This window comes from Balaenoptera musculus, chromosome 19 (assembly GCF_009873245.2).
Source record: "Balaenoptera musculus isolate JJ_BM4_2016_0621 chromosome 19, mBalMus1.pri.v3, whole genome shotgun sequence".
Lineage (NCBI taxonomy): Eukaryota > Metazoa > Chordata > Mammalia > Artiodactyla > Balaenopteridae > Balaenoptera > Balaenoptera musculus.
Genome location: NC_045803.1, coordinates 21,948,861 through 21,975,308, shown reverse-complemented (window position 1 = coordinate 21,975,308; position 26,448 = coordinate 21,948,861). Strand labels below are relative to the sequence as shown.

The 26,448-nt window shown below is 55.1% G+C and overlaps 1 protein-coding gene across 1 annotated transcript; it reads left to right on the top strand.

The window, feature by feature from the left end:
* Positions 1–1,200: 1,200 nt before the first annotated feature.
* Positions 1,201–26,418, top strand: VSTM2B (V-set and transmembrane domain containing 2B). The gene is made up of 5 exons (XM_036834591.1): positions 1,201–1,503; positions 2,057–2,241; positions 3,240–3,269; positions 4,542–5,013; positions 25,709–26,418. The coding sequence occupies exons 1-5, from the start codon at positions 1,422–1,424 to the stop codon at positions 25,795–25,797; spliced, it is 858 nt and encodes a 285-aa protein (XP_036690486.1). The 5' UTR covers positions 1,201–1,421; the 3' UTR covers positions 25,798–26,418.
* Positions 26,419–26,448: the final 30 nt, after the last annotated feature.

Here is a 26,448-nt window from a genome sequence, read left to right as displayed (position 1 = left end):
GGCTGTGGACCCGACCTTTGCCTCCTGCCTCTTCGGGATACCCCCCTGCACCTGGTAAAGCGAGGGCCGCGACCGGCGAAGAACAAGTGGGGACGCAGGGGCCAGCGATCAAGGTGCAGGAACCCCACCCCCTCTCGGAAACCTCCGGGGCCTTGAGTCGTGCCGGGCGCTACCCCCCCACCCCACCCCCGCCGCCTCTGCCGTCACTCACGGCTGCTGCTCTCTGGCTCGCTCTTGCGCTCTCCGCGCCACTGGCACCTGCTCGCCGGGCGCTCTGCGCTCACTTCTCGTTCGCACACTGCAGACTCCCGGCGCTGCCGCCGTCACCCAGCCTCGTCCCCGGCCCAGCACAGCGCTCCGCCCTTCTCCCGGGCCCACGGCGCCCACCCACCCGCCATGGCCTGGGCCTGGGACAAAGAGCGGGGCAGCTTATTGCCCAAACCGGGGTAAGAAGTTGAGGACGGGGGTCTGCGGAGAGGGCCTCGGTACCCGCGGGGCGCAGGGATAAGCGGCCGTCTCTGGCTCTGGAGGCTGGAAAGAAGCAAGGGAGAGTTTTGGTGGGAGGACCCCCAGCCAAAGCGGGTGCGGGGCGCAGCTGCGCTGCAACCAGAGAGACTGTGGTCCCTCCAAGCGACCGGGGTCGGGGGGGGGCGCTCCGGGGCGGGGGCGGTGCCTGCTGTGGAAGGGGAGAGGAGGGGAGGGGAGGGGAGGGGAGGGGAGGGGAGGGGAGGGGTGATGCAGCGGTGGAGGTGGCACAGTGCCCAGCCACTGACAGCCCCCTCCCTTTCTCCTTCCCCTCCCCCACTCCTGCCTCTCTCCGGCTCTGGGTCGGCCACGCCGGACCCTCTCTCCCTGGCGCTGCGCTGGGTCGGACGCCAGGTCTGCGCGCCGCGGCTGAGCGCCCACTTGCCTTGCGGAAAGAGCCGAGGAGGGACCGGCGGAGGCGACAGCGGGAGGGCTGGGCGGGAGCCGGAGGAGGTGGCAGTCGGGAGCCAAACCAGAAGGAAACTGAGAGGCAGAAGCTCACGGCTCCGAGGCGCACACTCTCTTGGCCAGGGATGGGTCCCGGGGCGGCCCAGCCCCTGACCGGCCCGCCGGGCAGAGACTGAATTGCGGGTCCCCATCGGTCCAGTGTATAACCAGAGAGAGGGAGGCACGGACCGATCGCCAGTAGCCTCCCGGCGGGACCTCGCGTTCTGCCCACCCCGAGCAGCGCCCCCAGCCGGAGCCGCGCCGGGCAAGCCGGCGAGGGAGCGGGGCTGATTGGCGGCCGCCGGCGGCCGCGGGAGGGGGAGCCGCGCGGGGCCATGGCAGGCTCGGAGGCGTCCTAGCCCGATCCCGAGCCGGATCCGAGCCCGAGCTGCCGCCGCAGCCGCCTCTCCGCGCCCGCGCTCCCGTAGCCGCCCCGCCCCCTGCGGGAGATGGAACAGAGGAACCGGCTCGGTGCCCCCGGATACCTGCCGCCGTTGTTGCTGCACGCCCTGCTGCTCTTCGTGGCCGACGGTGAGCGCGGGAACTTTGCTGCCGCTGGGGGCTCGGGGGTCCTTGCCGGGGCCGCCAGAGCCAGTCTGCCCTGGTCGCCGAGGAGGAGGAGGAAGAGAAGGGGAAGGCTTCACAGTCTCCAGCAATCCCGGTGTGCAGCCCGGGCCCGGCGGGGTAGGGGGTTGGAGAGAGGCGAAGGGTCGCCGCATCGCTGGCGCCCGCGCCCGGGTCGTTCGGAGCCGGACCGGGGCTCCAACTGCGGACAGGCGGCTTGCGGGGTGCCGGGAGTTGGCGCGCCCCAGCCTAGCTCTGGTAGTACGGCCAGGCGCGGGGAAGAAGCGTAAGCCGCCCCTGCTGCCCCTCGCGATCTGGAGGGAAGCAGCCTGCAGCGGTAGCCGGTCTCCCCTGCAGCCCGGCAGCTGCTCGACCGAACTTTGCCAGCGCCTGGGCCACACGAGTAGCTGGGGGGTGGGAAGCACACGGCCAAGCGAGCCGGGGACCGACCGTCTCGCCTGGGGTTGCCCCAGGCCTCCGCCCCACAGCTGGTCACGCCTCTCTCTTCCCCCGCCCCCAGCTACATTTACTGAAGTCCCCAAAGATGTGACAGTACGGGAGGGAGACGACATCGAAATGCCCTGCGCGTTCCGGGCTAGCGGAGCCACCTCGTATTCGCTGGAGATTCAGTGGTGGTACCTCAAGGAGCCTCCCCGGGAGCTTCTGCACGAGCTGGCGCTTAGCGTGCCCGGCGCCCGGAGCAAGGTAACCGGCCGCCCACGCGGCGCCAGTGCTCACCCGGCTCGTGTCGGGCGGCTGGGGTAACCCGGGCGAGGAAGGCAGGGCGCCGCCCTGTGGTGCAACCCATTTCCTACCCTCCCCATGCCCACAGCACCTTCAACAGCAGCATTTGTTACCCCCAGATCCTGTTAATTCACTTCCTTCGCCGGAAACCTCCCCGAACTCCACGCCTAGCCCCTAAGAAGCCGCACCTCATCCAGTTCGCCTGCTCTTGCTGGCTGCGGGCCCAGAGGCTGATGGGTGCTGGGTGTTGAAAGAAGACCCCTTGCTGGGGCCGGGTTTTCCCTGCCCTCTGCCACTTTGAGGTCCCCAGGGCACAGGGCCAAGGAGTTAAGCTCCTCTGGGCTGCGTTCCAGAGGCTGGCAGAGCACGGTGTACAGGTTACCTCCAGCCCACGCAGGATCAGAGGGACTTCCCCCACTGCCCATCTGCCTCTTAAACCACAGTCTCTAGCACTGGCGCCCTCTCTCTCTCTCTCTCTCTCTCTCTCTCTCACACACACACACACACACACACACACACACCACCTACCTACCCTCTACCCAGAGTCCCACCCTTAGTTACTGCTCACGTCTCCCACTGGGTCCTGTGCAGATACACCGGCCCCTCCATCCAGCTTTTCAAGGGGTTTAGAGAAACACGGCAGGGAATGAGGATGCTCCTCCGGAGGGAAATTGGCCTTTCTTCCCACCAGGTGGCAATCCAGCCTCCCCTCTTTGGCAGGCAGGTGTGCTAGGACAGCCCCTCCTTGGCCGGGCGCCATGCTAGCTGCAAGCCCTGCTTCCTTCGGGGTAAAACTCCTGAAAATCCTGATGTCCTTCGTGCCCTCAGCTGTGGCTACCTCCCGAGCGGTTTCGAGTCCCAGTCCGCCTGCGGAGGATCCTCTTGCAGGAGGCTCATCTGAGTTCCCTGAGCCTGAAGGCCGACAGCCTAATATCTCTCTCTCCCTCTTTGCATTTTAGGTAACAAATAAGGATGCAACTAAAATCAGCGTAAGTGTGGAGCCCAGCGCGGGCCGCGGGAGACCCCTTCTGGCCGCTTTGCGCCCCGCAGCTTCCTCCCTTTTAGAAAGGCTCAGCGGCCGTGCGGTGTAGGGCCCTGCTCGCAGCCTTGCATTGTCGGCTGCTTGGCGTGTCGGGGCGCCATCTGTCACCGGTAGCGGATAGGGTTCTCTTTCGTGTAAATCAAGGGTCCCAGGCCTGAATCTCCTTCCTCCTCTGTACAGTCACCTGTAAAACTCTCCTTGCCTTAGCCGCGACCGGTGCTCAGGCTTGTGGCCCCCACTCGTGCCCCGCACACACCCGGCGCCCAGGCGGCGCCCTCCGCTGCAGCCCTCTCCTCCGCCTGGGTTGCGGGTCGCGGTGCCGGGTGTTGTGGGCTGGCTTGGGGAGTTGTGGTAGGGGGAGGAGTCTTGCCAGTGTTGGGGAGGAGACGTGCCCAAGCTTTCCCAGCTGGAGCGTGGAAGTATCAGGGCCTGGAGAAGACCAGGTCTTATGCTCGGTTCAGAGGTGACGGTTCTCTGGGAGCTCGGTGAGGGCTACAAAGCTGTTGCTCCCCGGCGTCTCCACCAGGCCGCAGGGAGATGAGCTTTGTCCGGAGCTTCATGCTGCCGCGGAGAGGCAAGTTCATAAGTAGCAGGGACTGAGCGGGTCCGGCAGCAGCCTCTGCATCACCTGCCTCCTTGGGAGAGCGGAGGGTTACCTGAGAAGGGCTGGAGCCGGGAGCAGGTATATATGCGCACTCTGAGGGCAAGGCGGCTTTCCTACGGACACCACTCCGGTCCACCGGATTCTAGAATTAAGGAACGTTAGTGCGAGTAGATGTGGAGGACCGGACGTAAGGCCATGCCTCACAGTGGATGCGGGGCCGAGCCTGAGGTTTCTCCAAGGTGCCAGAGGGAGGAAGAACGGGTGGGTTCTGCAGCTCTGAAGGGAAAGCTATGGGAAGACATGAAGGTAGGTTTGTATGAGCAGTGGGTGCAACCTGAAGCACTCCTTTAAGATATGGGGCAGCTGGAGACACGATGCAATGGGCAGGGCCACCCAGGGTCCACTCAGAGTTGGGAGCTCCATACCACTGGGGAGCCACGGGGGTGAAGGAAACCTGAATCGTGATGATGGGCAGAGCCGGGTGTGAGAAGTGTTGGGGTGCTGTGGCCTGGGAGCGCCCTGCGGGGCTGGGCGCAGCTGCACTACGCCGGCCAGGAGCGCGGATTGCGGGCCTGCCCATCCCGGCCTCTGACCCCAGCCCCCGCTGTCTTGCAGACCGTGCGCGTCCAGGGCAATGACATCTCGCACCGGCTGCGGCTGTCGGCCGTGCGGCGTCAGGACGAGGGCGTCTACGAGTGCCGCGTGTCGGACTACGGCGACGACGACACGCAGGAACACAAGGCCCAGGCGCTGCTGCGCGTGCTCTCGCGCTTCGCGCCGCCCAACATGCAGGCCGCCGAAGCCGTGTCCCACATTCAGAGCAGCGGCCCGCGTCGCCACGGTCCCGCCAGCGCCGCCAATGCCAACAACGTCGGCGCCGCGGGCCGCGCCACCTCGGAGCCCGGCCGTGGCGACAAGAGCCCGCCTCCCGGGAGCCCTCCCGCTGCCCCTCGTCCCGGAGTCCCCGAGGCCGCCGCCAACTCCGCGGCCCACGCAGCCACCACCACCGTCGCGGCCGCGACCGCTGCTTCGTCAGCGTCGCCGCCACCCCGTGAGGCGGTCCTTCTGCGCCAGAGGCACGGCTCGGGTAAGGGCGGCGCCGAGAGGGCGCGCTCGCGCGGGGGTGGCTCTCGCCGGAGGGGCGGTCCGGCTCGGGTCGTTTGCGGATGCAGAGTCGTTGGTGGTTCATCTGGGTGCGCCCGGGAGCGTTTTCCGCAGCCTCGCTTCTGCGCTCTTCCTGCTGTTTTCCTGTCTTCACTGTTGGCCGCTTGGAGCATTCAGGGCGTGTGTTTATGAGTGTGCGGGCTGCCCAGCCGGCGACTTCCCGCTACACACGGGCTGGAGGGAGGGGAGCCCTCCTTGCGTTGGGAGAACTGAACCCTGCGGGCTGCACTCCGACGGCGGTGGGCCTGCTTTTCTCCTGGAACCCTTAGCGCCTAAAGGGTGGGCACTAGCGCCCAGTCTAGAGTGAGAGGAGGTGGTTACGACTCAGGTCTTGTAAGTCTGGCTGCTGCCTGGCTGGACTGAACGGACAGACTTTGTTCAAGCCAACGCGGGTGGCCTGGCTGTGTAGGCTCTGCTCTCCTTGGCTACCTCCAGGCTGGTCCTGGACACAAGCTCTGCTATAAATCGCCACTCCAGTCTGCTTTAGGCCCTCGTGGTGGGGGGTTGGGGGTGAGGATGGAGCCCTACCATTGTTAGGAGGGCACCCAGAGGTTAAGGCCTGCTCTCCTAGGGAGCTGAGAGGGTTGGGGGAAGGGGAAGGGAGTGATGGTGAGAAGGGAGTCAGAGAACAGAGAGTAAGGACAATGGACTGACTGCAGAGCAGGCAGCTCTGGAGAAGGAGGGGCTGCTTAGCAGTGGTGGGGTTTTATGGAGGGTGGAAGGGCCTACTGCCCACTGTGCCCTTCCTCCCAAGGCATCCCCCACTCCCAACTCAAAAGATGGGGCCTCAGAGATGAGCTCAGCCCCAGTGCTCACTCTCTGTGTCTGACTTCAGGCTCATCACTCCCTCTCAGTCTTGTTTGATGCATAGTCCCATAGAGAGCATCTCTACTGGCCTTGCATCACTGGGAGGCTGGGCTCTGGGACAGTCGTATATAAACCTACTGGGGGTGGGGGGGGAGCACACTGTCATGCCCTACTCTCATGGTTCTTAAAGTGCAGACCACCTGCCACCAGCATCAGCACTTTTTAAGCATGCAGGCTCCTGGGGTCTCCTGCTGAATCCAAGGAGACAGGCATCCTAGCCTCCCTCTCTGGCTGATTCTTAAGCCTTCAAGCAGTTCAGACCCTGCCAGTTGTCTTCCACATCAGTTCAGTTGTTTCTCACTAAGTTATACTTCCTGTGGGAGCTTCTCCATGTGGCTCAGACTGCTGGCTACATCTGGAGACCTCGTCCCTCTTAGGCTCCACATGGCTACCCACAAGACCTTCCCCCAGACTGTGGGGGAAGGGGGGTCAGCTGGGAACCTGTGGAGGTCCTCTCCCCAAACTCCCCCACCTGTCTTGGAGCTTTCCCCCATATTAGTTTAAGGTAATACCAGTTGCTGTGCAAAACCTCAAAATGCCAGAGGCTTAATACAATTCAAATGTATTATTTCTGGTTTACATCACTGGGGGGGAGGGGGAGAGGAGTGGCTCTGTTCCACGCAGTCATTCAGGGACTCAGGCTGAAACTCTACCATCTTCAAGAATCTTTAAGAGGTGGCTTCCAAGCTCACTCTGGGCATCAACATACAGCCCACAAACAAGGGAAGAGAGAATGGAAGCAGCCCTTCTCAACCCAGTTCTCTGAGCACACCAAGCCCTAGGGCTCTAAGGCACACATTGCATGTGATGAATTGACTTCTTTCTTATGCATTTAGAATGGATCTAGTTATCTGTCATTCTTGGAAGATTGAGAAAATGGCCACTCAGATCATTTTGGTAGGGCTTAATTCTCTCAGAGAAAAGCTGATTTGGAGAACGGCAAGGGAGTTTTTAAAGGCCAGGCCTAGAAGTGGTAAATGTTAATTCCACCCTCATCCATTGGCCAGAACTCAGTCAGATTGTTCAACAGATGCAAGGCAGGCTAGAAAATATCCTCGGCTTGGCAACTGTTATCCAGCCTCATCTCTTCAGGGTGGAAGAGGAGCCTGAATCACGGGGCATGTAGCCATCTCTGACTAGCACACAGTACGTATACTGGAAAAGCGCTTACTGACTTACAGGGTGACTGACTTAGTTGATGCTAGTTGGTGAAGAAAACACCCTTCTTCCTCATCCCCTTGGGCACTAGCAAGTAAACATGTGTGTCTTGGGCTGGAATATTCCTCTGGGATATCCCATAGACCGTGAGTATAGTGGCAAAGCAGAGGATTTGGAAAGCCAGAGCCCAGATATGCATTGTGCCTCCTTCATTTACTGGCTGTGTGACTTTAGGCAAGTGGCTTACCATCTCTGAAAGTACTTCTTTCAGAAATACTTTAGTAATCCCTGAACTCAGAGGGAACTCAGAATGGAAATTGCTGTATAAAGTTCATTGTTATCACCAAGGCCATTATCTGCTCTGGCCAAAGAGGAGAGGTTGAGGGAGATGAAGTTGAGTGGCTGGTGGTTGGCAAGCTGTGGAGGGCCTTGAATGCTGAGTGGAGCAACCGGGATCATTAAAGCCTTTGATCAAGGAAGCGCCATGTGAAAAGAGATCATTCCTGCTTGAATCTCCCTTGCCCCCTGCCCAGAGCCTGACCCCCTGAGCCTAACCAAGGCTGACCTGACTATGCCTGCCATGGCTGGTCAGATGTCCAGTCTCTGGGCTCAACCACAAGGAGACTCCAGATTAACTCATCGCTATAGCAGGAACCCAGCCATGGAAGGTGGCATGGACAGTGCCCTTCTTTCTGGAAGGTCCTCAGGTCAGCCCAGTTCTGATGGCACCTGCCAGCCACAGGATAGCATATTAATGCCCACATGGATAAGGGCAGCAGCCCAGGCAGGGGGCTCCTCTGCCCTCCCTGGAGTGGAAAGTAGTGTTCATTTCCCTCCAGAAAGCACAGCCAGCTGGGCTCCCACCAGGGCTGACAGGGCAGCACAACTAGGATAGGGGTATGGTGACCCCTAAGGTCTCTGTTGCCCCAGAACCATTGCTAGCTCCTGAACAGGCCAGTAACCATGCAGACATATCTCAGAAAGAACCCCAAATTTCTCTCCATCTCCTGTTTGGAAGGCCAGTAAGGTGGGGCCTTCAGCTGGAAGACCAAAAGGCTCGTAACCTTCACTCTCCAGGTGAGCTCTTGGGAGAATCACTGTGCTGTGGGCCCCTCTGTGTCCCACTCTGGGCATGGAGAAGTGGATTAGAGGACTTCTAATCCACAAACATACCTGAATGGCTTGATCCCAAGGAGGGACCCATACCATCTTAAGTGCCCCATCCTGCCTCACCACTCAAGGCTGCCAAGCCTGTGGGCTGTGGACGGAATGAAGACTGCAGACTGTGTTGTGAGTCACAGCATTAGTAACCTTTCTATAGGGCTGTGTTGTTGAGCAGCGCTTGGGCCTCCTGAGCCTCCCTGGGATGCAGCAGGCCAGCCAATCACCCAGAGCCACCACCAGCGTGAGTCAGAAAGGGAGCTCGAGGCGGTGACCTCAGTCTTGCTCCCCCCCCCCCACTGTCACCACTCCCGTCACCCCACTCTCAGTTCTTGGCAGCTTAGAGGGGAGGGGACGAGGAAGGACTATTGCCACTTGGTTACCAGGCAAGGGTGTTCGCAGAGTACAGCAGTGAGGATGCTGGCAAAGCAGATGGCACACTCAAGCAGAGCCATGGAGGAGAGGCAGCGAGAGTATTTTTTAAAGGTGTGAACAAGGTTAGGACAGCCAAGGATGAGAACTGGTCCCCAGGGCTAGTAGCACTGAGGGCCACTGGCCTAAAAGGGCCTGAAAGGGGCAAGGGGAGGGAGCAATTAGCAGAACCCAGAGAGGTTAGCTGGACGGAGAGGCCTCCCTGAAAGAGCTGAGGCCTTGGGAGAGGGACACAGCCGACCCACAGTAGCCCAGCAGAACCTCTCTCTTCTCCTGCCCTCCAGTTCCCTGTCAGGGCCTCCCATTGGCCAAACCTTCCTGGGCGCGGAGGGTAAGGGTACCAGGTGATGCACGCTCTACAGGCCAGCTTCCAGGGGCTCAAAGCGGAGTGGAGAAAGCCGACGGGTGGATCTGGAGGGACAAAGGGAATAACCCAGCTCTCAAGGGAGGAAGATGAATTCTGCCCCACCCCAACTCCAAGACAAACCCAGAGCTGAGTTTCTAATTAAAGAGGTCACATAAGGCCTGGGTTGAGTGGATACACTAGCTGTTTCAGATTGGCAACCTCAGAGATGGTCCCAGCCCAGCTCCCCAGACAGTCACCTGTTAAGCAATTGCTCCTGGGGGAAAGTCAGAAGCCCCAGACAACACTGTGTTGCTCTGTTTTTTAAGCAAGCCTCTTTACTAATGCTAGGAAAGGGATGAGGGTACTTACTCAGAACTTCATACTTTATAGCTACTGCACAGCCAGGCCAGAAAAGCCTTCCTATGCTCCATACATGCCCAATGTAGCCAAATACATATTTGCACTAAAAGTTTATGTGCAAAACTCATTCATTTCACATCTCATTTGTCAAAAGACATTTTGATATTTGTGCTTAAAAATAACATGGGCTAGATTAGCACAGCAGAGCCAGCACAGGAGATTGGGCTCCTTCTTAGCCATGTTCATAAATCTGACTCCTAATTAATCTGAACACTGAAAATATTTCATGAACACTTTGTTGCTGGCTGCCATTTCCAGAAAAAAAAAGAAAGAAAGAAAGAAAGAGAGGGAAAGAAAGAGAGAAAACAAAACGGTATCTTCCAGATAAACCCTTCTAACTGGAAAGTTGCCACAGTGAAGCCAAGTGTGGCCTTAATAGAATACAGTTTGCAACTGAAATGGCTTGTATGTTGGCAAGAGGTTCCCCTCTGCAGGGACCTGGGGATCAGCTCTGTGGCGTGTGAACCTCTAATTAGCCTTGGAGCTCCGGCTTCGAGAAGAGCCACCATGGCCCCTACAGAGAACCAGCTGGATGTGGCAAACTGCTGCCTGGTGCCCACACAGAGAACTGGCTCTCAATATTTCAATTAATAATGAGAGAAAGACAACCAAGGCCATAGGTGTGATGGCTTTAGAGAAACTGTTACTGCTGGGAGCCATCAAGAGGAGCATCCTTGGGTGTGGCCATGGCAACCGTAAACCATGACCGAAGGGGGCTGTGGATAAGGTGAAGGCATTTACTCTCGACCCATGCCCCTGGTGGATGACAAAGCTGGCGGAAACAATACCAGCGTGACCAGGGAGAATCTCCATGCTGTGGGGAGAGTCTCCAACTAGGCCAGCAAGCCAGGCGGCAGTCACCTGGTCTTCCCATCTTCCTAGGCCCACAAGGACCTGAAAACCATCACCTTAAATAAACAATCCACTCTTCCCTCAAGCTCTGATGTGACACAAGGATCATAATTAAAGAGAAGATAAATCTGGCAAAAGTTGTCCCAGAGAAGAGAAAGTGAGGCTCTCTGAGCATCCTGAAAGAGAAAATTAAAGGATTTCATAAAGGAAGTGGCTGAGCCTCACAGCTGACAGGAGGCACCCGCGTCAGTGGCAAACGTGTGCGATTATCAACTACATGGCGTCCTCTCCCTCATCAGCCAGTCCCATGGTTGCCATGAGCAGGAACCAGTGATGGCAGCCACAGACTCAGCTCAGGGCCTCAAGGGCGCCCATGGAACTCCAGGACAAAGCTGTCTGTGTCAGTGGGAGTCCTGAGGGAGGATAGCCCCAGTCCAGCTGAGGCAATCAGAGGAGCCCTCCTGTAGGCAGTGTGTGATTTCAGGCTTGAAAGAGGCTCCTGGGGCTTTGTCCTCCTGCTTAGGTCAGCCCTGGGGAAGTTTCTGGAGGCCTCTCTTTTCCTCCCCACTCTGTGCCCCATGGATTGAGAAAGTCACACCAAATGGAAGGGCCGTTGTCCATCACCGAGCAGTGAGTCGGCTCACTGTGCAGCTGTTCTCTCAGCATCAGGGAGACCCCAAATTAAGGATGAAACGGCTGCACTAAGGATTGTAATAATGATAAATCATACTTGCCTTTCACCGAGCACTTGGTGTATGCCACACACCCATCTCACTGATGTCCCCCCTTTCTGCAGTTCCCCATGACTCTTTCTGCCCCACTTCATCCAACAGTCCCCTCCCCAGAGCCCAGACCCTTTCCTCAGCCAGGGTGGCAGCCCCACGGGAAGGGCGGAGAGCCAGGCTTTCTAAATGTCACTGGGAGCCGAACCCACCAAGGAGCTTCTCATTAAATATGCCAGGCACACACTTTAAAAGCTCTGAATATTAAGGATTCCCCAAGCATCCATGGGAATAAATGAGGTCAAGAGCTTTTGTAATATGATATTGATTACTTCTGCCCCATGTGGACAGAGGCAAGGGCTTGGCTGTGGTCTAAACCTCTAAGCTTTACGGCAGATGCCGACTTGGTTTTAAGACACCTTTGCAGCGCAAGAAAAAAAAAAAGTATCATCTTTGCTATTCCCCCATGCTTTGCTGACCGTTACTAGGCATCTCTTGGAAACTCCAAAGCAGTGAGAAGCTTCACTTTGTCTTATGTAAGGGCTGCAGGAGAGTTTAAGGTTACAAGCGAACAGGCCCAGCACCTGCAACTGCCGATCCCTACCTTTTCCTTATGAAGGATGACAAACCTCCTCCCCTGGGATGTAGCTTCTGGGAGAAACAGCCTGCTTGTTGGTGGTTTTGGTGTTCTCAGGGAAGGTGTGGTATAAATACAACATGGATTACCCAGTTTGGCCTCCTCTGGGTTAGGGTTTAGCTGCCGTTGAACAGAGAGCCGTGCAAGCGGCTGCAAGGGGTGCTGAGCAGCAGCGAGGGCGTGAGGCCGGCCGGGACCTCACTCGGGCCTCCTCTCACGCCACACCCTCCATGAGACAGCCCTTGAGAGGCAGGCCTTGTGAAGCCTTGTCCCTGCATCGGCAATCCTGGGTGAGGCTATTTCTGGAAAGTACTGGTTGTTCCATTCCATCATTACCATCCCCCGGGCTGAAATATCAAAGCTACTCTGGACTGGCTTCTGGTCTTTGTGGTTCAAGGAGAGTGTTTTGGGGGCCCCACCATTCACCCACTCAACCACACCCTCGGGCTCTGCTCCATCCATCTCAGAAGTGACCATCCTTCCAGAGGGCTACTCATGTGTGAAGGCCAGCTGTGAACTGGGCACCTCCCCAGTGCACCCAGCTGGACACCCAGCACTGTTAAGCAGGGAGACTATGGTCAGTCAGGGCCTAGACAAGATCTCTTAAAGGAGCTGCCCATTATGGTGGAAAAAACAAAACAAACCTGAGAGAGGCTGACAACAGTTCAGGAGAAAGTGTTACCACTTTTCCAACCACTTAATTCTTCCTCTGCATTTCACACATTCAGCTAGCTGTTCAGCTAGCTGGCTAGTAGGCAAGCCAGGGTTTGAATGCCAACCAATCTCCCTATTTCTGGGACTTACAGAGCTCCAGCCACCCAGAAGTCACAGTACATGCCTCATTCTCTCACCCTTCATAAGTACTATGCTTCTCATTTTCCACATGAGTCCAGCTGCTTGCATTCGAATCCTGATCCAACGCTTCCTGCCTCCCACGTGCAAGTTCTCACGTCTGTTATCATCTGGATGGTACCTGTGCCCCATGCCAGAAGGCGAGGGGCAGGATCAGAGGAGATAATCCACAGAAAGAATGGAGCTTAGCACAGGGCCTGGCACCTAGGAAATGCTCAGTAGATGCTGATTCTTATTATCGGCATTATTCGTGGGAACGGCACTGACTGTCCAGGGTCGTTTCATGAGGCCTGGGGGCTGGCATGGGGGCTCCGGTCTTGAGACTTCGCTCTGAGACGTGTCTCCCTCCATGCACTGTACATGTCATGGGGCTAAAGGTGAGGAGAGGAGCTGATGGAGCTTCAGAACAGAAAATGCACTCAGATTGCCAGTGGCTCAGTGAGGTGCTATTTTTGTCCTTTCTCTCTCCGTGCCATTTGGAGGGGGGAGGAAAGGAAATGGGGATGATGCCACGTCCTCATCCTTGTCTGGTTGTGGCTATTTTGCATGAGTCAGGAGCTCCTTGGTGAGCAAGGACAGGTTCACTATGGTTCCTCGTGTCCCACCTGCACATTGCACCATCACATCTGTGCACCTGGCCCCCTAGTGACGGTCAAGCAGCCAAAGAGCCTCCAGGGCTGGCCTAAGTGGAGAGGAGGTGCCCAGTGTCCTCCTCACTGGGACTCTTACCACACGAGATGGAGCCACTTGTGTGGGGAGGCCGGGTGCCCCGCAGGGATGGGCGTGTCAAGTGATGGGGCTCGGGCCAGTGTTGCAGGCTCAAGCCTGCACTGTCTTCCACGTGCTCTGGCATTTTGTCTTTCATATTCATACCTGCCTGGATCCCTTCACCATGGCTCACTGAGCCTGATGACTGCCAATAAAGGCGCTGCTTGGCACCCAGGGACCAATGGGGAGAGGGTAGGGTGAAGAGCGGGCTGCATGCAGAAGCAGGAGGCCAGGACCCCTTCGGGCCCCACATGAGCCTCCCTCCCACGCAGCACTGCAGGCTCATCAAGAAGGAGGTCTGCCTGCCTTTAACGGATGGATATAGCCAAAGATCCAGAGCCCCTCCCTCTGCTGCCCCCCGCCCCCACCGCCGCCCCTGCCCTTCTGCTCTCCTCTGGAAAGTCTCGGTTTTCTTTAAGCCAGGAAAGCCCAGCTGCAATGTCAGTCCCCTCACAGTGACTCTTATTACAATTGATTATCACACAAATGCCGCTTAGCCCAGAGAAAAGATCCTTAATAAACCCCCTGGGGAAATGGAGCTGACATACTTCCACGGCTCATTCTGAGCTGGGGTAGGGGTTCCTAGCTAACTATATCTGGTCTGGCTAGGGCCAAGGGGTGGGGGCTGCCCAGGGCATCAGGTAGACCCCGCCTCTGCCTCAGGGAGGGGCTGATGGCCCAGCAGTGGTGGCCAGACTGAGCAGCAGGTACTCTGAGAATGAACTCAGGGCTCCGCTGGGACGCAAAAGGGGCTCAGAAAAGGTGCAGCCAGGGTGGGTTGGTAGTGGGGGATCACTCCACAGAGGGAGGAAGTCTTCCTGGCCCTGCAGCCCAAGGGATCTCATCCATCCTGAGCACTCAGAAGGGCCCCACTGCTGTCTTAGGCCCCCAACATTTCCCTCCTGTCCTGGAGTCAGTGCCTGACTGAGCACCCCATCCAGACTGATGCCCTGGGAAGGCAGGCCCAATTCTTTCTCATGTCTGTATCCCTACCACCCCACATTCATGTTCACTGGGCCTGGCACTGGTTTGTTCAATCATTCATTTCCTCGTTCATTCAGAAAATGTCCGTTGAGCATCTTATGTGCAAGAAATATGCTAGGCACTGAGAACACAATGTGAATAAGACCAACAAGGTCCTGGGAGTCAGAGGAGGGAGAGACAGACATTGATCAAACAGTCACATAGCAAGTAAAAATTTGCAGCTGTTGCTGGCACTCTAAATGAGGGACCCATGGGCTATGGGAACTAAGAATAGGGAGACGTGACCCAGTCAGGAAAGGGTCCCTGAGGGAATGACACTTAAGCCATAATCTGGGAGATGATTAAGAGTTGGCTTGAGAAAGAGAGAGAGTAGGGCCTTCCAGGAAGAGGGGACAGCACGTGCAAAGATCCTGTGGCAAGGCCTGACAAAGAGTTACTATGGCTAAGGCAGAGAGAGCAAGAAGGTGTGCAGGGGGAAATTAAAGTCAAGGGTAGTTCAGGGGTTAAACCCCATGGAGATGGAGGCTTTGGCTTTTGGCAATGGATGGGGAGCAAGTGGCTGGCAGGGCATGATGCTTTTTGAAATGACACCCTAGCTGCAGTTGTGGAGAATGGAGAGGTAGGAGCAGAGTGGATGTGGGGAGACCGCTTTAGAGCCAGTGATCCAGCCAAGAGATGGCAGGGCTTGAACTGAACGTTTGAATGGATGAGTGACGGGATGGATGGATGGATGGGTAGCAAGACAAGTATCTGATGAGTGAGTGAAGGGAAGGATGTGTGACTGGATGACTAAGAGGTTGGGGGTGGGTGGGAGGAAGGATGAATGGACATGTGGATGGATGGATGGATGGAAGGAATGTGTGGGAAAAGGGTGTGACTGGGTGGATGGATGGGTAAATGGGGGATAGAAAGAAGGATGAGTGGATATGTGCATGAAACACGGATGGGAAGATGAGTGCATGCGAGACGCAAGATGGGCCTTGCAAGGAGGAGTGGGGCTGGGGCTGCAGACGTGCCTAGGGTTCGCATTCCCCACACCTGCACTCTGTACACTCAGTCCACATCCTCCAGGAAGGGGAGGCCACAAGGAGGAAGGTCCCAGGTGGTGGCATGGCACAGACTGGCTAGGCCCAGAATTTCATGCCAGGTCATGCCTCTGCCTGCCGTCCCAGGCCACGGGTAGAGCAAGGGCACACGGCCAGTCCCCAGCCTGCCCCAGGTCCCTGAATCCCTCAGTCTTCAGAAGGTGCCTCTGTCACTCGCTGGTGAGAGGCAGGAGCAAGGGACCCCTCCTTCTGCTGGACACCGGGCACTCTGGTGGGTGTAGCCTGGCCAAGACTTGATGATGATTGCCCATGTAAAAGTTAATATATTTTTTCAAGCATTTAAAAAATCAAATCTCCAGGTGGGCAGATGAATAACTGTATTCGCATTAAAGACTAATGTAACAAAAAATACACAAGGCAATAATTCATAATGCATTCTGTTCTACAGAGTCATATTTTAATGCATGACATATCCTGGGCAGCTCCTCTGTGCTAATTTTATTTAATGAGCACATGTTATAGAATTTTCAGAGCACTATCCCTGGGCAATTAAAATGTGCTAACCTTTTCAGTTAAATTGTGTTTCTGAAGAAAAGTCCTCAGTGTGAAACAGAAAGAAATATCCAGGTGTCACCTCGGTGGAATCTAGAGGAAGGAACTGCTGTTGTGTCCTTGCTGCACTGGCCTCAGGGACCTGCAGCCCTTCTTCCCTAGCCTTGGGCCTCCAGTATGTCATTCCTGCTTTTTCTTGGCCAGGCCCAGCTCCACTGAGTGGGACAAGGGAGACTGGGGCCTGGACCCACACAGAGAGAAGCCTTCACTGAGCAGGCATTGAGTGTTCACTGTTTGCCTGACCTGGGGAATTTGGGGCACACTCTGCCTCGAGGGACATAAAGGCTATGGAGGGGACAAGTGGGATTTAAACAGGGCTGCAATGCCCCAAAGAGGGGAAGGGACCACTCACTTGAAGCCTTGACAGGTCTCCCTTTCCCCAACTGTATAATGGGCACACCAGCACTCCAGCATCTACAAGTCCATGAGTTTTAGGTCTGGAAGGGGCCCTGGAGAGTCTCTAATGAGTGGTTCCCAAACTTTGTTCCTTGGAACCCTGGGCCCCCAGCCCTACCTCCAGCTTCAGCCAGAGCAGTTCTGCCTCTAACTTTTTTTTGGGGGGGGGGGTGTTGTGTGGGTTTTTTTCCACACCGCCCGGCATGTGGGATCTTAATTCCTCAACCAGGGATGGGGCCCACACCCCCTGCACTGGAAGCACAGAGTCTTAATCACTGGACCGCCAGGGAAGTTCCCACTCTAATGGTTTTAAATATTGGGGTTCCTTGCAGCATTTAGCTTGAAAAAGGAGTTCCACTGCTTTAAAAGATTTTAAAACAACTGATTTAGTCCAAATATTTATATATATATATAAATATATATATATATACACATACATGCAAATATATAAATTATACAAAATACACAAATACATTTTTATATTTTTATGTATATAAATTTTTTTCTCCTAAGGGAAAAATTTGAAGCGGTTTATAAAGCTGCACGTGGCATAATAGAACAAAAATTATCTAATGAAGAAATTGGAATAAAGGGAAAATGGTGAAGTTCATTTGAGAAAAGGTAGACAAAGAGATGTGTGCACACAGTCTTGGGCAGTTGAAAGGTCAGACAGCGATGGGCCTCCAGCCCCAGCGTGTATTTGAAGATACAGCTTGTGTCTAAGATGACAAACATGAAGCATCTGGCTGATGCCTGGCGCACATCATGCCTGCTTAGACTGTTGGGGGCGTCTAAGAAAGACTCCCATTCATTCGTTCAACAAATACTTTGTGAGCACTGCAGGTGTGGGCAGGGTCCTAGGTGATGATGGGTTTACCCACTGGCAGAGGAGACAGGGGTCGAAAGGTAAACCGCAGTGGCCGCCCAAACACAGCCCAGCGTAAATGTGACTTGCTCCGGAGCCCATGGGACAAAGGGAGCCTCCAGCAGGGCCAAGGAGGACGTGGTGTCTGAGGGAGCCCCATGGAGGGGAGGGGCAGGTGGTGAATGAGAGGACAGGGGGTAAGCAGTGTGGAAGGATGCTGGACCCGGAAAGGAGAAGTAAGGGTGCAGGGGGGCTGAGGAGGGGCCCAGTGAGGAATTAGGTCTTCAGCCTAGATGAAGCCTCTAGGGGTTTGATGGGGCTGGGGTATGATGTGTACTTTACATTTGAAAAGGGCACTCTGGCCTCTGGCTAGGCAGTTGCCTGGCTAGTTCGGTTAGTGGCTGTGGAGAGGCCAGTCAGGAGTACTGCGCTGCCCACCTGAGCGCTGATGTGGTAAGAGGGAGGGTTAAAGGACCAGGGCAGGGGTGGGCCTGGGGCAATGTGGGTCGGGGGTGAGAAGCCGACAGATTAAGAGCTGTCTTGGAGGTCACCTTGTGGGTGTCTCTGGGCTGAGCTGCGGAGGATGGGTGGGTTCTGGGCAGGAGGGAACAGGAAAGGGCTGTCTATCAGCACCAACAAAGGCCTGGGGGGCAGGAAAGTGATAGCACATGTGGCCTCTATGCAGCAGCCCAGTTTGCCTGGAGCTTGGGGCACCTGAGGCAAGTGTGGAGGCAGGTGAGGCAGAACTTTCCCCGAGGGTAGGGTCAGGAAGGCGTCCTGGACTTGATTCGAAAATACCAGGGAGTAAACTAGAGATAACTCCTCTACTGCCTACCAGCTGTGCAACCTTAGGCAAGTCACTTTACCTCTCTGTCTCACCTGTGGAAGGGCATAGTGGTTCCTACCTCCCAAAGCCTCCTGAGAGGGTTAAAGGAAAGAATTCTCTTGGCATCAAGTACCAAGAACCACAGGCCTATTTGCACCCCGCAGCCTCAAAGTTTAAAGAATAAGAATGGGCAGGTGGGAGATCCTCCCCTGAAGACGAGACCCAGGACTAAGAGAGACCCCCCACCATCCCTGCCTGGAAAGTACCCTGGTACTGTGGTCAGGGCTGCCCCTGGCCCTGCAGACACCAGCTGCCTTACCGTAGGGAAAAGCCTGTTAACCATTTTCATTAAGTGGCACCATTAAAGGATCATCTGGGGCAGGACTTCATTTCAAAAGAATTAAGAAGCTGGAAAGGAGCTAGCAACAAAGTTGACCACATTTTAAAAGCCATTATAAATGTTAAAATACAAAAAAAAAAACCAAAACATCTCATTCCCATGCTCTCTCCCTTAGAAGCAGCCTGGGGCTGTGGTCTAGCCGAGGCACTGTGGGAAGAAGAGTTCTGGCTCTTCAGCCCTGAGAGTTGGTGTGTGGTGGTTAGGTATGTGGACAGAAGCCAGGTTGTCTGAGTTCATGTCCCAGACCTGCCATTTATTTTAGTGTGGCCTTGGTAGGGCTGCTAGATTTAGCAAATAAAAATATAGGACACCCGGTTAAATTTGAATTTCAGATACACAATCAATAGCGTGTGAGCCTGGAGTGCACTCGAGGTGCTGGCAGGGAACAGTGGACCGGAGCGCAGGACTGGTGGCAGAGGAACGGAGGGGGTGAGGTTGCTGGGGAGGATTACGAAGCAACCCCAGCTGTGCCACTGACATGGTGGCACTTTCTCCTGAGGGCAGAGGGAACCCATCGAAGGTTTGCCCCTTAGGGATAGTTATCCAGGTGCGTCAGAAGGTGGGAGATAGGCACGGGGTGGCAGTTGAGGCAGGAAAACACTTTAAGAGGTCACTGCTGCACTGGGGCCATGGCAGGGGAGAGGGCACAGTGAGGCGTGGCTAAAATAGGCGCGACCCCTGTGTCTGCCCCCTTTCAGCCCAGCAGCGCTCAGGCTCCTCCCACTGCCTAGACAAGGAGGCTGCCCTGTGGGCATCACTCCCAGTAGACATGCTGTCACCCACCAGGAGGACAGCTTGTTCTCAAACCCAGGAGCCAGCTGCCTAAGGCTGGGGTAGGACAGGCCAGCAGAGCAGGGTCAACACAGGACTGAGGGACCCACATCTCATCCCTTCTCTTGCATCTCCACATCCCACACTTCCAATTTCCTTTAAAACCCAAGGCCATTTGTTGCTCCTAGTTTTTGCCCTAGTTACCAGCGCACATTAATCTTATGACAGAAATTAATTCTGTCCGATTCCGTTAGTGCTTGATTATTCCTTGCTGACTCCCTTTGAATAAATATCCATGAAGAGGCTTAAATTAAAACATCAACAACGGAAGTAGCCTCTTGCAAGGTGGCATCTTCCCACCCAGCTGTGGCTGGGCCACCTGGCCTAACCAGCACAGCGTCCAGGGGAGGGCAGAGAGCCAGAGTAGGATGGGTGCAGGTGGTCATCAGGAAGCCAGGAATGTCAGGGCAAGGAGGGCTAGCTCCCCATCATCACACAGTGGTGTAGGGATGAAGTTGGCTTGAAAGCCAGGCCCCCTGGATCCCACACCAGAGCTGGCTCAGAGGTTGCAAACTCAGTCACCCACAAAGGGCCAAGTGTGGGGGATGGAGGTGAGCGAGGCGGGTTGGGAAGGGAGGCCCGACTGCACAGGGGGCCAGGGAGGTAACTGGCAGCCTCCCTGTGCCCAGCTGGGGTTCAGGAGAGAGCAGTGAGGAGGAGATTCCTGCAGAGAAGACAGCTGCTGGTCGTGTAGCTTGGTGACTAAGCAGGCCCAGAGCTGCTGTGTCTTGAGCCTTTCCAGTAGACATTCGGATCTGTGCTTTTAGGTAGAAGTCTCCCACATTTTACATGTTGGATTATAATTTACAATTTTTAGAGCTCTGTGTGCACCAAATCAGACCCTTCTGCAGTCCAGGTTGAATCCTCAAGTGGCGACTTGGTGCCTTTCTGTTGCCCCTGGGCTCTGCGACCTTACGCATCTCCCCTGCAGATAACGGCATGGTGTTTAACCATAGCCAAGATGACTCCTAAGAGCTCTCTCTGTTCTACTCCACAAGCCCCTGCAAACGCACAGAGAGACTCCTCGTACCGTGGCCCCAGGAAGCTCCAAGGGGAGCCTTCCTCTTTGGCTGGGCTCGGCCACCACCACACTCACAGCGTGGGTCCAGGATGGAGCTGGGTCAGGGCTGGGGGTGCAGGGCCAGTGATGGGAACAGGGTGTAAGAGCTGGTCTGTTCCCAGCTGCCCCAGGCAGACAAACCGTGGTCTCCATGGTAAGTGGATGTCCAAGTCCAGCCCATAAAGGCCAGCCAAGCTCAGACTGTTGCCACTTGGGAGCTGGCCGTCTTCTCTCATTCTCAGATGGCAGCAAAGGGGGAAAGGAATAGAATCCAACATCCACGCTGAAAGAACCTCATCCAGGGCACTCCACTTGGTTTTCTAACTTTTCTAGCCAAAAAGCCCTTATTCAAAAGACATGTCATGACAGCACAAAATGCTGAATGGACATAAGTGGGCTTGCTCTGCTTGACACACAGGAGGGATCTGTCCTCCAGGCCCTCGTCATAGTCCTGATGTCAGGATATCCATGCTTACCGGTGGAGTGGCTTTGTCCACTGAGACTGGACTAGTTCTTTTCTGGCTACCTGTACTCAACATGGGAATATTCTAGTGCAGCGCTGGAGGGGGCAAGGGCAGACCCACAGAGTGAACCTCCAAATTTGCTTAGGTCACAAGAGCAGAACCAGCCTGTTAGCCATTCTTGCATGTAGAACCAGACCTCAGATGTATCTTAGTTTTACTTACTTTTCTCAAACCTGAAATAAATTTTTACTTTTTAAGCTATAGCCAAAACAAACAAAACAAAAAAATACAGCCTTTGAGCAACACCAGACTCTGAGGGGCACTGTTTGCAAACTCCTGACCCAGACTGGCCCCTCGGCTGCAGCTCCCAGGCCTGCAGTGGGGAAGCGGAGAGGCTGCAGCTCTCTCCTATCCACAGCCTGCATGACAGGTGCTGCAGACCACAGCTGGGACAGAAGTTACCCTTGAGACCAAGAGAACCATCCATGATCCTAGAAGCGTGGGCTGGGCAGGTGGAGGGAGGGCAGTGGCTCTCCTGGCTAGCCATCCCCACTGGTCAGCTGGGGAGCAGCCCACCATGATCCTGATGCCTGCAGAGTGGGAGTGGTCCCCTCAGTGCCCCCAGGCCTGTAGGAGTCCAGGCCAGAGTTGGGGTGTCCAGCTACCACCTCTGCATCCCCCCAGGAACCAGACTCACAGGCTTGGCCTCCAGACAATGTGGGCAAAGTGAGGATCCCAGAGGGTGGCTGGAGCCAAGCCTCCTCCTTCACTTTCATCACTAGGTGACAAATGGCCCCAGAGGTTCCCTGTTGTTTTCTGACACGGTCTTTGGAGTTTTACCATTGCTGGGTAAATAGAGAAGCAGGATTTTCCAGTGGAAGCTGCTTGGACTGGCGCCTTTGCTGTGCCCATGGGTCTGGGTGAGCCCACATTTTTGGGAGCTCCTTTTAAATGGCTCTGGCGTGAGTCTTATCCCACTCACCATCCACATGATAAAAGTTAATATTCACAGAGCAGCTTTGATTTCTTTAAGAATGATTAACAACATGGTGATATTTGTTTCATATAAAGAGTGAATCAGCTACTACTCCAGCAGATGCTTCCCTCACCTCTCAAGCAGCCTGATTTTCCAGCTTAACCGTGACATAAGCTTCCGCGTGTTGTAGAGCTGTCCCCGGTACTCCTTAGGAAAGGACGAAATAGATAGACTGTTAGCAACCAGTCATCACGGCAGCCTCCACGTCCTCGGGAACACCAGGAACACAGACCTTTCCACGCCGCGTGACAAAAGAGGCCAGGATAGGAGGTCCTGCCTCAACTGAGGAGCCAAAGGCACCCTCCTGGCCCCTGCCCTGGAGGGTCGAGGTGAGCCCTGGATGGCAGTGGGCAGTTCTAGCTTGCTCCAGGAAAGTGAGAACAGGGACTAGGGCAGCAGATGCTGAGGGGTGGGGGGGAACAGCCAGGTGCTAGACAATTGTCAGTGTCCCTCCCAAGTGGATAGTATGTGGGGAGGGGGACAGTGGGCTGCCAGACTCCTGCATTCTAACCCATTCTGATGTGAAGACCCCTCTTCCTCCAGGAGCAGCCTGGAAGCCAGTCTTCCTTGGTCTGCCCTGGCTCATTTGGGTATCCGATGAGTGATGTAGCAAGAGGTTCCAAAATCTGAGTCCTCCTTTGCCCTGAGGTCCAGGGATGTCGGTCTGTCTTGAAAACAAATGCTTGGGGAGATAGTTTCCCCTGCTTATTCTATCTTGGAAAATGTTTCTCTTAAAAGGAGGACAACCCTCAAAACTGGTTCTTCTCCAACACTTTTCAGAAAAGTAACTGTGTTGCCTGTTTCATTGACATTTTATTCACTTCCAGGCTGTTTGAGGCCCTTTTGTTTACATGATTGTATCTATCAGTGAGCTTTTGTTGTGTAACACAAGACCTAAAACTTGGTGGCTTTGGTGTGACACCACAGTCATCAGTTTAGGTCATGATTCTGTGGGTCAGCTGGGTGTTTCTCCTGCTGGTGTCTGTCAGGCTCATTCATGCATCTGTGGTCATCTGCCCTTTCATTTGGGGGCTGGTTGGTCTAGAGGGACCTCTGCTAGGATATCTCCTGGCTCTTATCCTGCAGCAAGCCAGCCCAGTCTTCTTCACATGGCAGTGGGTTCCAAGAGCCACAGAGAAAGGGCAAGCCTCAGTGCACTTTTCACGCCTTTGCTTGCTTCACATTTGATACTATTCATTGGCCAAAGCAAGTCCTGTGGCCAGCCCCAGCGTGAGTGTGCGAGGGCACTATCTAGAGTGTGGACACTGGGGGCAAGTGGATGAGGGAGGATGGGGCATTTGTAGCCATTTTTGCAGTCTGCCACTGCAATCTTGCTAATCTGGACCCCAACCTGGTGAGACGTGCCCTGCACATACTCGTTTCGTGGAGCCATGCATATGCACATCCGCATTTTATGGAGTGTGCCACAGGACCCAGAGAGGTGAAGGGTGTTGCCCAGGTCACACAGCAACCTGGCCTGGAAGCTGTCCTGGTGCCAGCCCACTGCCCCATACCACCTCCCTTAGTCCCCTCTGTGGCGATGCTGGGTCACAGAGAGGATGAAGTACCACCCAGGAGCCAAACCTGGCTCCCCCCACCCCCAGACATCCACCAGCAGAGACACTGAAGACCCTGGTGTCCACCCTCCCCAGATATTGGCCTCTGGGAGCCACCAGTCCCATCCTCCAAGCCCCTGCTGCTCCCCCCTTGGCCCAGCACAGTGGCAGGCTGGTTGCTTCAATCCAGGGTCTTTTGAAAGTCTTGTGCAACTTTTAAAAATTTTAAATATGAGCAGGTAAGATTGTAATAGTGGAAAAGACAAGTCAACCGTATTTGGAGGCAAATTAAAATTTCTCCTCCCTTTTCCTGTGCCCACGGTTCTGCAGTGTTCACCTTGCCTGGCTTGCAGCCCATTTGCCATGCCTCCTGCCCCTGAGTGCCTTGAGGATCTGGAGTTCTATTGCACACATACATCTGCTTTTAAATGCCTCACGTGCTTGTTTCTGTCTCGCCTGCACGGGCCTGAGTGTCAGGGTTTGCAGGAGCAAAACGATCGGCACCAGGAGATGTGGAAGCCAGTGGGCCCGGTCTGGCCACATGAGCCCTGTGTGCCCAGCAGCCAGTGCTCTGCCGGCTGCATCCCTGTTTCCATGCATCTGAGCCTCGGTGAATCCACCCAGGCATCTGGCCATCCATCAACTAGTCCGTCACTGCATCCACCCTCGTCCTTCCCAGAGACACGTGGCAGTGAGGAGCAGCAAAAGAAGACCCAAGTCTTTGGAGTGACCACACCGTGGTCCTCCCCAAGGACAGATGGCAACAGGCAGGATGTCAACTCGGGCCAAGCTGCACGGAGGGTCAGGAGTGACGACTGTGTGAAAAATTAATACCCCAAGGGAAGGTTAGCACATTTGGATTCTCCTGTCCTTGTGCTTCTCAGTGGGGGCTCAGAAATATGTGCAGAAATGATTGACCTTGGATAAGACAGGCACAGCGGATGGCCTATGCCCTCTTTTATTTCAAATCTTCAAACACAACCCTTGTTTTTTGAAAATGAACAGATGGAATCCTGACATCTCAAGCCAGAATGGTCCTGGATCATTTGTCCAACCCCCTCCTTGTACAGAGGGGAGACTGGGGCCCAAGACACAAGAATGATTTGGGATTGAGGGAAACACCTTGCAAAGAAAAGAAAAATGGCTCTTCCACCTGGAAAGGGGAGGAAGTTGTGGGTTCAGGCCCAGCCTTGTCAGGGAAGCCACAGATCTGGCCGGCCTGGCAGCAGCTCCTGCAGGCGGCTAAGTGGAAGTGGCCACAACCTCTGTACCATCTGCTTGGCACAGGGAAGGGCCTCCTGTGTCTCTCCTCCCAGGTACGGAGCTCCAGCCCAGCTGGCTAGGTGGGGTGAAGGGAGGAGAGGCCTCCATATGTTGCAGGTGAGCAGAGTGGGGCTGGAAACTGCTTCCACGGATGCAGCCCGATTCTATGCAAGTTAGTAGTGATGTCCCCAGGGTTTGGGCAGCACCTGGGGCGTGCGTGGTGCTTCCACATTGGCTCCTCTCAGTGACCCTGGAGGGGGCATCCCACTCCCAGGTGAGAAGCCTGGAGTTCATGGGTAGGCTTTCGCCCAGTTACACAGGAGGCCCTCCAAACAGATGAAGACCTTATGACAGACAGATGGGGGGCCGAGCAGGCAGCCCCGGTGAGGAGGATGAAGGCACAATGTTACCGTCCCAGTAGTGGGCCAGAGGCTTGGGTTAGAGGCCGCATTGAAGGAGCAGATGGGAGTGACCTCCCACCAGGACAGTGCTTGGGTCACTCCTGGGGGGCCCTGGCCCACCCACCTCCACCAGCCAGGGATTGCTGAGCGCCCCACTGTGACCCCAAGGGCTGGACTGACAGTTTGTGGAAAGGACTCACGCGCAGACATCAGGATGCCTCAAGCGGGATGTTTGTGAATGCAAAACTGTGCAGTTCAGGCAGGAGTTGGAGGGGCTGGAGTTGTGTGCAACCATGGAGTCTCTCCGGAGGAGTGGGGAGCTGGGCCTTAAACACTGAGGCCACTTTGCAGCGTAGTCTTGCAGGTGGGGGTGGAGAGGGAGCATATTGTCTTCCTATTCAACTAAAATAATGTTTGGATTTTGGATCTACTATCTAGCGCACGCCCTTCAGGCAGGGGCACCCCTGTGTCTGACCACGGTGAGCTCCTGTGCGGTCGGTAAATCGGAAGCGAGCGCAGAGCAGCTGCGTGCCAGCTGGGTACCAGCTGGGTGCTGACATTAAGAGCCCAGCCGGGGGAGGGCTCATCCTCCCCCGTCTGTGCATAGGCCGCTGGGTTCTGGTGAATCAGGTGTTAACCCTGTCCCTCTCTCGTCCCCTGCAGGCACCGGCCCTAACTACGCCACAGACCCGCTCCTGTCCCTGCTCCTGTTAGCTGTACATAAGTTCCTCCGCCTGCTGGTGGGCCCCTGACAGACGCACTGTCCTGTGCTCCTGAGTGGGCCCACGTGGCTGCCCACTCCCTGGGTGAGGACTGCATCGCCAGACAGACGCAGACAGACTCAGAGAAGCATGACCAAGTCCACGTGGAAAATAAATAAATCATATTTTTGGGGAAGTTACACAAATGTAGACCACCTAAAATAATGCATCTAGTTTCCAAATAAGATGGAGTTTGGACCATGCAGTATGCATGGGATCAATGATTTCTCTATTTTAATGTATTTTTCTTTTCTAAACTTTTCCTCCAAGTCTTCATTTTGCACGAACTGTTGAGCAGTTATCTTTAGGATACTACGTAAATATGCTGGGTCAAAGCCTTTCTGACAAAGCAAAATATTTTTAGTAGATTATTGTGTTTAGGAAATTTTTAATTTACTTTTTCCTTTGGGGGCTTTTCTCTTTTTTTTATTAAAGTAAATTATTTCTTTTGAGACATTTTGATTAAAAAAAAGATACATCTTATCATAATTAAAATTCACTGTCAATAATATTTATTTTTAAATAAAGATTGGAAACAAGGTCAGACACTTGTTTATAAACTGTATTGTATAATGCTGAATAACAGTTGAATAAAAAACAACTTTGAAATAACCTTTCTACAGACATGTATGAATGTTAAGC